The sequence below is a fragment of the Carcharodon carcharias genome, chromosome 29, assembly GCF_017639515.1.
Source record: "Carcharodon carcharias isolate sCarCar2 chromosome 29, sCarCar2.pri, whole genome shotgun sequence".
In the NCBI taxonomy this organism is placed as follows: Eukaryota; Metazoa; Chordata; class Chondrichthyes; order Lamniformes; family Lamnidae; genus Carcharodon; species Carcharodon carcharias.
Genome location: NC_054495.1, coordinates 10818094 through 10828802, shown reverse-complemented (window position 1 = coordinate 10828802; position 10709 = coordinate 10818094). Strand labels below are relative to the sequence as shown.

At 49.7% G+C, this 10709-nt stretch overlaps 1 protein-coding gene across 1 annotated transcript; it reads right to left on the bottom strand.

Annotated features, from left to right (window-relative positions):
* Window positions 1-4115: 4115 nt before the first annotated feature.
* On the bottom strand, window positions 4116-10040 carry LOC121271065 (claudin domain-containing protein 1-like). The gene is made up of 5 exons (XM_041176768.1): window positions 9961-10040; window positions 7849-8172; window positions 7185-7292; window positions 6445-6582; window positions 4116-5185 (listed from the first exon to the last, which is right to left on the bottom strand). Exons 2-5 carry the CDS (start codon window positions 8144-8146, stop codon window positions 4962-4964), a joined length of 768 nt encoding a protein of 255 aa, XP_041032702.1. The 5' UTR covers window positions 8147-8172; window positions 9961-10040; the 3' UTR covers window positions 4116-4961.
* Between the last annotated feature and the right edge of the window lie 669 nt (window positions 10041-10709).

The window sequence follows — 10709 nt, the reverse complement described above, 5'->3', positions numbered from 1 at the left end:
ATTGGGGATGCCTGACTTGAGAGCATGTGGAGGCAGATTGAATCGAGCAGAACTTCAGAAGTGTATAATTATAAGATAAAATATTTGTAGGGCTACAAGGAAAAGGTGGGGCCGTGCGAATAGGTGAGTTGCTGTTGCATTGTGCAGGCATGCACACAATCGGAGGAATGATCTCCTTCTGTGCTGTATCCATTGAATGAAAATTCTACCCAAAGTCACCACCAATCGGGTCAGATCTGCTCTAGAGTTGGTGATCCTCCCTGAATAGACCTGCGCTGTACACAGGCAGGAAGATCTCTGACAGCCTTGCACTACTCAGGGATATTATTGCCTCTGTACGGGACAGGGGTGTGGACATCTACCTCAACAGCCTAAACAAGGAGAAGGCGTTTGGCGGGGTATTGCACACCTACTGGGTGGATGGTCTTTCCAAAATGGGGTTTGGGGAGGGAATCTGCAATTGGATCCAACTGCTCTACATTAACATTAGTAGCGCAGTTTCAATCACTGGGTAGGAATCAGAAAGCTTTCCAATTAAATATAGGAGTCAGGCAGGGCTGCCTTCTCTCCCCTGTCCTGTTCATGTGTTGCATTGAACCCTTTGCTGAGTGCATCAAGAAGGATTCGGGCATGAGGAGCGACAATCCCAGGCAGTGGAGGCACTCAGGTGAAAGCCGCCCTGTACATGGGCAATGTCACCATCTTCTGCTCAGAACCACTGCCGATGTGCTGACTGATCAACATCCATGATCGGTTTGAACTGGCCCTGGGTGCAAGATAACTAATGGCAAAAGTGAGGCCATATCTTTGAAAACTGCGCTAACTGTACCTTTGTCCCCTTCACCATCAGGACAAAATGCCTGAAGATGTTGGGGATATGGTTCAGAGGGACCTGGGCGTGCATTAGAAACTGGAAGGTGAAGAAAAACTTGGCATGTGGGAGCGATGCTCCCTCGCCATTGCGGGTAAGAGCCTGGTCATCAGGTGTGAGGCACTCTTGGTGTTGCTGTACGTGGCGCAGGTCTGGCCCATTCCTCGCTCCTTCGCCACGGTGATCACCCAATCCATCTTCCGCTTAATCTGAAGGTTGAAAATTGTCCATGTTCACAGGGACACAATTTACAAACCTCTAGATAGAGGGGAAACCGTGCCCAACATTGCCCTTCATCCTGATGGCCACCTTTGTTTGGCTGTATCAAGCTGCCCGTAGACCCTCGGTACACAAACACCAAGTGTCACAACGTGCTGTGGTTCTACCTGTCCCCGGAGTTGTGAAGGATGGGCCTGAGTACACTGCCATGGAATGCTCCAAGTAGTTGGGCTGTGCTGTACCACCTGTCCTGTGTGGAAGAATTTATGCAGAGAAACATCTTTGACCACAAGTCCATCAGGCATTGGTCTGCACATAACATGCTAGAGGCCCTGCAAGAGAGATGGTGGATCCTATCCCTGAGCAGACTGTCAAAGTCATTTGGCAGAATGCTTCATTGCCAGGACTTTCAAACAAGCACCAAGACGTAGCTTGGCTGCTGGTGAGAAAGGCCCTCCTGTCAGATCCTTCCTAAATGCCAGGAGTCTTACCCCATCTGCACATCATCTTCGAGGTGGCTGTGGTAGGGAAGAGACCGTTGTCCACCTCCTGATTGCAGAGAAGGCCTAGAGAGAGATGCAGTGGTTTCTGTTGAGGTTCGTCCCGAGCAGTTCTGTGACACAGGACTCTGTGCTCTATGGGCTGTTCCCAGGGACACACACCGAGACAAACATCAATTGCAGCTGGAGGATCATCAACACGGTGAAAGATGCTCTTTGGTCTGCCCAAAACTTGTTGATCTTCCAGCGCAAACAGCTGTACCTGACCAAGCACATTCCGAAGCCCAGGGCAACACACTGAGGGATGCACTAAAGTTTGGGGCAGCCACCGCAGAGGCACAATAGGGAAAGGTCGTTGGTCAAGACCTTTCCGCCATAGTTCAGCACGGGGGCAGGGAATTGTATGGATCCCCTCGGGCTGTGACTCACACTGAATGCATGCTGTGAAAATTGTATGCATCGCAATGGTATTGAAGCACCTCAGAATGCAACATGATCCACATGGACAACTCAGGCACCATTGCACTTTCTGTAATGGCCATTTTGAAATATCGGTAATGCTCCTTTTATGCGAATGAAGCACCCGAATGCAACATGATTGATGTAGAAAACTTGAATATCATTGCACTTTGTGATGGACATTTTGAACTGTTCTGCAATATTCTTTCAGATATTTTATGAATAAATCATACTTTTGCAATAAAAAAGTATCCATTCAATGATTCTTAAAATGACAGCCAGACCTTTCAAGAACGAAGTCAAAAAAAAGTGCTGGAAAAACTCAAGTTCTGGCAGCCTCCGTTGAGAGAGAAACAGAGTTAACATTTTGAGTCCAATATGACTCAATATGACAGCCATGTCGGACTCGAAATTTAACTTGTTTCTCTCTCCACAGATGCTGCCAGACCTACTGAGCTTTTGCAGCACCTTTTGTTTTTATTTCAGATCTCCAGCAGCTGGGTTGTTTTGCTTTCAAGAGTGAGATTAGGAAACAATTCAACACCACAAAAGGGTGATAGAGGTTTGGAATTCCCTTCCACGAACGACAATTGATGCTAGATCAATTCTCAACTTTAAAACGGAGATCGATAGATTTTGTCAGCAAAAGGTATTGAGCGATATGGGGGTAAAGCAGGTGGTACAGAGTTAGGTCATGGCGCAGATATGACCTCATTGAATGGAGAAATAGGCTTGAAGGGCTGAATGGCCTCCTCATGCTTCAATGTACTGCCCGCAGTTCAGTTAATGCCTCAACCCTTCTATGTCAATCTCAGTACAATTCACAAACTGGCTCGTGCACAATCCTCCTGTCTCTCACACCCACTCCTCTGAATGCCTTGATAAAAGAGTCACACTGGATTTACCTCTTATCACGTTGCTGCTTGTGGAATCTTGTGTGTGCAAATTGGATGGCATGATGACATTACAAGTTACTAAAATATATTTTAAAAACTTCATTGGCTATAAAGCACCTTGGGACATCTTAAGGTCATTAAAGGCTCAATATAAATGCTTGTTTTTATTTCAATAACTTATAGATTGCACTGCATGGGGAGGGGGATTATCATAAAAAATACATTCACGTGACAAGTTATTAAATACCATTATTTCTCACACAGATTATGATACAAATAAGGAGCTCGCTCACCTGTCAGGGTCCTGGGGGATCCCACGTCGAATTAACACACTCTTTTCATGCCTGCCTATAATGTTCGTGGCCCCACCAGTCCCACCCCACCCCCAACACAAACATTCCCAAAAAGCACGGCACTGAGCCCATGACCCACTTCCCTCATCTCCTCATTCATAAAAGCCACAACTTTATTCGGGACATCCCTTTAACATGCCAAAAGAAAATTTGGTTACGACAAATAAAAAATAACGAGTCTGAAGGAAAATGGGTTTTGGAGGCTTTTGTCAAAGAGCAGAAGATTGATGACAAAAACAGAATTTGGTTCTCAGCTGGCCAGCAGCAAACATGCTTAGAAAGCTGGTAACAGAAATTCACGACAATAGGATTTTGCGTCAGCATAGCTCAGTGAGAAGAACTCGCTCCCTCTCTCTCACTTGAGTCAGAAGTTCCTGTTTTTGAGCCCCACGTGAACAAGTGCTGAAGCAGTGCAGCACCGTGAAAGGGTCAGGGCTGAGGGAGTGCTACACTGTTGGTGGGTCAGTACCGAGGAATTGCTGAAATGTCACAGGGTCAGGGCTGAGGGCACACTGCACTGAGAGAGGATCAGTACTGAGAGAACGTTCCACAGTCGCTGGGTCAGTACGGAGGGAACGCTGCACAGGCGGAGGGTCAGTAATGAGAGAACGCTCCACAGTCGCAGGGTCAGTACTGAGGGAACGCTGCACAGGCGGAGGGTCAGTACTGAGGGAATGCTGCACAGGTGGAGGGTCAGTACTGAGGGAACACTGCACAGGCGGAGGGTCAGTACTGAGGGAACGCTGCACAGGTGGAGGGTCAGTACTGAGGGACCGCTGCACAGGTGGAGGGTCAGTACTGAGGGAACGCTGCACAGGCAGAGGGTCAGTACTGAGGGAACACTGCACAGGTGGAGGGTCAGTCCTGAAGGAACGCTGCACAGGCAGAGGGTCAGTACTGAGAAAACGCTGCACAGGCGGAGGATCAGTACTGAGGGACAACTGTACAGTTGGTGGTTCATTGCTGAGGCAGCGCTGCACGGTGAGAGGCTCAGTACCGAGAGAGAGCGAGTGGTGCACTGTCAGAAGGTCAGTACTGAGGGTGAGAGCTGCACTGTTTCAGGGACAGGAGTGATACAGCACTACAGTGTCTGGCAGGATGACGCCGTAAACATGGGGAGGGGAGGGGGGGAGAGAACCATCAGCCCTCTCAAGTGGACAGGGGAAGCCCTGCATCCACTACTGAAGAACAGAAGTGGGGAGAACTCCCTGGGGACCACTATTCAACCCTGAAACACCATCATTAAAGTGGCAGATAATCTGCTCATTATCACATTGCTGTTTGTGGGAGTTTGCTATGCACTGATTAGCTGCCACATTTCCGGTATAACAGCGAACACTGTTCAAAATAAGGACTTCATTGGCTGTAAAGTGCTTTGGGACATCCTATGGTTGCGAGAGGTGCTCTAGAGATGGGGAATTCTTCACCAATGTTGCGTGTGGGAGGGGTGGAAAGTGAAAGAGAGAGAGCTCTGGGAACTGTGATTGGGCATGAGGCAGGAACGATGGGAATAGTTTGGGACGTGGCCTTCATGATTGAATAGTGTGGAGGGAAGGATCAGGAACCAGCTCCTTTACAGCAATGAAATTTCCAAACATGATTTACGTGCATGTCCATATAGGTCAGCGGCAGAGTGAGCTCGTAGCTACACGAGAGATCGTAGCTACGCTACACGGTACATCTTCATTCTGCTGTATTCTGTCCGATCGGTTCGGGCTGCCCAGATAAAGAGGGCAGCAGCCATGAGCTGCAGAGGGGCTGAAACGCAGGCCAGGCAGAAAGACCAGCCATAGTCTCCGTTCGGAGACAGCTCCGGGACCCGAGTCTTGACATGGAGGAGCTCAACGTTGGCGGCAAAACAGGCCACGGTACCAAGTGTGCAGGCTCCTGGCAGAGGAAGAGCAGAGAGAAGGTCACAACAGCAGGAACAACAACTTCAACATCATGGAACTCAAAAGACAAACATCTCAAAAGCTCAGAAATCTGGATGAAAAAAATCACAAGTTGCCATTTTGCATAAGCGTAACCCAATACAGGTTGTTGGTTACCCAACATTCTCAGTGATTGGTTTGGTCTACAATGGGTCAACTCTCCTTACAAAATCAACTTTACACAGGTTAGTGTCCCGGGAACCTGGTTCAAATCCCACCATGGCAGAGGGTGAAACTTGAATTCAATAAAAATCCAGAATTAAATGTCTCATGACCGCGAAAATATTGCCGATGGTCAGAAAAACCCATCTGGTTCACTAATGTCCTTTAGGGAAGGAAATCTGCTGTCCTCACCTGGTCTGGCCTACATGTGACTCCAGACCCACAGTAATGTGGCTGACTCTTAAATGCCCTCTGAACAAGGGCAATTAGGGATAGGCGATAAATGCTGGCCTAGCCAGCGACGCCCACATCCCAGGAATTTTTTTAAAAAGTTAAAAAGAGGGAACCAACATCCGAGAGCACAGGACAACCACCTTGACAGAGACACTAATATTTGGAATACAATCTCTGAATGTTCAGAATCGAATAAAGGGCATCACTGAAACAATGTGCTTTAGAGAAGGGAATCTGCCATCCTAACTGGGCCTGGCCTAGATGTGACTCCAAGCTCTCAGCGATGAGGGTGACTCGAAGACAAGAGGAAATGAAGGATGGGCAACAAATGCTGGCTAAGCCAGTGACGCCCATGTCCCACCCACCCACAAACGAACAAAAAAGGAAGAAATTTGGCTCAATGTTAGAAGATCAAGTCTCACTCCAGGAATTCATCACAGACATTGATGCTGATTCTCTGGTGCAGTGCAAAGGGAGAAGTGGGCCACCCCAGGGAGGGGGTGGGGAGCGAGGGGGTGGCGGGCTGCCCCAGGGAGGGTTCGGGAATGAGAGGAAGGGGGTGGTGGGCCATCCCAGGGCCAGGATCGAGGGGCTGGCGCGCTGCCAGAGTGCCAGAGACGATGGAGTGCCAGATCCTCCGAGGGTCAGTATTGAGTGAGTGCTGCATTGTCTGAAGGTCCTTGGGAGAGTCAGCAGGGACCGAGCGCTGCATCGTCCGAGGGTCAGTAGTGAGGGAGAGTTGGGCTGGTGGGCTTGCACGTGGGTGCAGATGAGACCTAGATAGCCAGGCGAGAAGGAGAGATTGTCTTTAAACTTTACCTGCAAGGAGATGTAGAACTCCAGTGCCAATGGCTGGATAGAGGGTGTGACAGGAGCATGCACACAGTCCGATCAGCGCCCCGAAACACATCAGCCCCAGGCTGATGAATGGAAGCAGGATCTGACAGCGGCTCAGGTCTGTACATGCAGAAAGAGAGAAGAGGGAGAGAGAGAGACAAAGAAAGTGAGATCTCTAACACTTGTAGGGTGAGGTAGATGCAGGTCACAAACGAACACCATTTTCATGTTGTCTGAGGAGGAGGAGGAGCCAAATGGCCACCTCCTGCTCCTGCGTAACAGATTTGAGTGGCTGAATGACTTCTTCCTGTTCCTGTGTAATGGGCTCGAGGGGCTGAAAGGCCTCCTCCTGTTCCCGTGTAACAGGCTTGAGGGGATGATCAGCCTCATCCTGTTCCTCTAATAACAGGTTCGAGTGGCTGAATGGCCCCTTTCAGTTCCTGTGTAATGGGCTCGAGGGGTTGAAAGGCCTCCTCCTGCTCCTGTGTAACGGATTTGAAGGACTAAATGTCCTTTACCTGTTTCTCTGCATCAGGCCCAAGCAGCTGGGAACTGCCCACCCACTGTGCTGGAGGTGGCAGAGTGTAAATACTGCGTCATGTTTACATGGGAGCTTATCCATGATAATTCTGAATATCAGAGGAGGTTGACAAAGGAGGAGCATTTGGAGAATAAGCTTTGTCTTGCAGGCAACACATGGAGGAAGAGAAAAGCAAACTCACAGGTTCTCACATAATCAATCCCGCTGTTGTGGTTTCCGATCTGCGTGTACTTGGGTGTGAACTGGTCTTTTAGAGAGAAGCTGACACACAGTGCACCCTGTTCCCCATCTGGAATACGAGGCAGAGACAATTCAAATCAACAATTAAGACTGCATTTGTGCAAGGGTGGTGGGGGGGAACGTGAGAGAGAGAGAGAGGGGGGAGGGGAAAGCACCAGAGAAGAGGGGCCAGTGATGTAGTCATGGAGGAATGTTGGATGGAATTAACATTATGAAAAAAAGAGGCAACAAAGAAATTGGCTCTTGGAAATTCGATCGATCAACAGGCCCAGATGAAACATATCCCCAGGATGTCTTCAGATGAAATTTTCACCTAGACATTGATAGGAATCTGGAAGTAACAGAAGCTGTTGGTTCTTTTAAAAAGCACTCTACCACCTAGTTAAAGAATAGTGATCTACAAGGCTATGGACCAAGTGCAGGAAGGTGGGATTAGACTGGATACAGTTTGTCAACTGGCAAATGTCCCCCATTTTGTGGTGTAAACTTTATAGGGTATAGATGCAGAAAGTAGGTACCGGGGGAGGCAGGGCAGGAAAGAGGGAGACAGGGGGGTGATCCTGGCAGAAAGAGGAACAGACAGCGAGCTGAAACTGTGTACGAACCTTGTGGTGGGGGTTTGAACCAGTGCCCTTCATGGGAGACGCGAATACATCTTCTCCAGAGGCCAATGGTGCCATTGTGTCTGTAGAGAGCCCGTGAGTACATGTACTCGTCAACGTCCTCAGTCTTAAATTCCTCGCTGGCCGGAGCAATGGAGTGCAGGTAAGTATCATTCGGCTCGGAGAGGCTCCGGTACTCATACCAGTGATCAGTGCCAATGGCAGCAGCAATGTACACTGCCGAGATCAGGGCCAGGACACTGCCAATTACCAACGCCGTGGCAAAACGGTTGTCCACCATCACACCAGCGCTTCAACTTATGCCAACTGTGAGAGCAAAGAAAGGGAGCTTAATACGAGAGAGAGAGAGAGAGAGAGAGAGAGAGAGAGAGAGGGAGAGGGGCGGAAAGGGAGAGAGAGAGGCGGAAAGGGAGTGGGGGGTGGAAGGGAGAGAGAGCGCGATAGAGAGAGTGGGATGGGGAGAAAGAGGGGGCCGCCAAATGGGTTTGTAAATACAGCAACTAGTCATGATGCAGGGAGTGGACAATGATACAGAGAGAGGTGCTTGCAGATATAGATATTCCCTCAATGCACTCCCACCTTCCGTGACTATGTTTGCCACCATTCTGTCCCAGATATCCCACACTACAGACTTGTCCCCTGCTCCAGTCAGCACATGGACCAATTAACATCATCTCTATGTCTGTCTCCCTCCTAAGTCGGACCCCTCACTCTCTCTGACAGCGCAATCAGTCAGTTCTTTCAATAAGATACTGAGCTGCCCTCTCCCAATCTCTCTTTTATAACTCGACGCCCCCCCCAGCAACACAGCCCCACTCCTGATCCTGAAGGGAATAGTCATCAATCCCAGATAAAGTGCTTGGATGACAGGAGAGTTAGAGGCAGACAGAGACAGCCAGGGGTGCACAGGGACAGAAGTGGACTCGAGTGACCCAGCGGAGGCAGGCGCTCCCAGTTCTACGGTGCCTTTCTTGATCTCTGGATGTTCCAAAGCACTTCATAGTCACTTCAATACTTCAGTTCAAAAGGACTCCATCCCTCTCCCTGGCAACAGTACGAGATTAAGCCAGTCTGTTTCCAACCTTGGTGTCATATTTGATCTCAAGATGAGCTTCTAGTCACATATGCCTGTCATCACTAAGACTGCCTACTTCCACCTCTGTATCATCACCTGACGACACCTGTCTCATCTCATCTGCTGCTGAAACTCCCATGCTCTCATTACCTTTAGACTTGACTATTCCATATCACTGTCTCGCCTTCCTCCTTTATGAAACCTCCTTCTTTCACCAAGCTTTTGGTCATCTGACCCCTTACTTCTGTGCCTCGGTGTCATATTGCGTTTCATAATACTCCCATGAAGAGCCTTGGGACGTTTCATTACATTAAAGGTGCAATATATGAATATAGGTTGCCGCTGCAATGCCACAAACAGCAGCCGATTTGCAAACAGCAAGATCCCATAGCCATGAACATTACGCTGGCCATGGGATTTTGCTTTGTGCAGACTGGGTACTGTCTGTAGATTTTTTTCATTGATTGAGGGATAATTCACGTATCAGCCGTTGCTCAGCAGGGAGAGCCCTTGCCTCTGAACCACGTAGTTTCAGGTTTGGGTCCCACTCGGGGACTCGAGCACAGAAACCTGGGACGACCCTGCAATGCAGAGCAAGGGGAAGAACTGCTCTTGTCGGGGCGCGCCGTCTTTCAACTGAGACGCTAAACCAAGGGCTCCATGCCCGCAACCCGCCTTCCCATTGGGTTGGACATAAAAGATCCCACGGGTTACCCCCCGCCCCCGCCCGGGTGTCCTGCGCCGATGTTTTATCCCTCAATCAATGTGCAGAACAAAAAAAGCAAATATTCTACATCATTATCACGTGGTTGCTTATGGGAGCTTGCTGTGCGCAAATTGGCTCCCTCAGGGCGGGGGGGGGTGGAGGATGGGGGGAAGGAGGGGGGAGAGGGGGACGGTGGAGGAGCGGCCGTGGGTTATTTCACATCCGCCTCTCTGGTTCCCCCCACCCTGAGTCCCTCTACCTATTCCTCCCCCCACCCCCGGGGCGCCAACCTCCCTCCAAACCCCTGCATTACCCCGCAATGAGTGCAGATTCCAGCGTTCTACCACCACCGCCGCTTCCGGTCCGGCGCGGGCCACTTCCGGCGACTCCTGACGTCATCCCGTTCCTTTCCCCGCCCTCCCCAGGCTCGAGCACCGCCTCCGCTGTGACGTCACTAACCATCGGCACCGCCTCTCCTGCGATGGCGTCATCCCGTCCACACGCACGCTCCCCTGTCACGTGACGCCTCTCTCTTTTTCTCTCTCTCTGTCCCCCGCTCCCTCCTTCCGCCATTTTGAAGGGATGGGTATTGGTTTTGATCTGCTTGTGACCGGATATTCGCGGTTTCCTCTACATTGGAGAGACCAAACCTAAACTGGATGACCACTTTGCAGAACACCTTCGATCTGTTCGCAAGAATGACCCAGACCTCCCTGTCGCTTGCCATTTTAACACTCCACCCTGCTCCCTTGCCCACATGTCTGTCCTTGGCCTGCTGCATTGTTCCAGTGAAGCCCAACGCAAACTGGAGGAACAACACCTCATCTTCCCACTAGCCACTTTACAGCCTTCCGGACTGAATATCGAGTTCAACAACCCCAGACCATGAACTCCTCCATTCCCACCCCCCTTTTTTCTAATGATTTATCTATTTTTTAAAAATATATTTTTCTTTCCCACTTATTTTTAAATTTATTTTAATCTGCTGTTCTATCTCCACCTTAGAGCCCATTTCAATCCCTTCCCCACCCCACTCCCCCACTAGGGCCATCTGCCACTAGC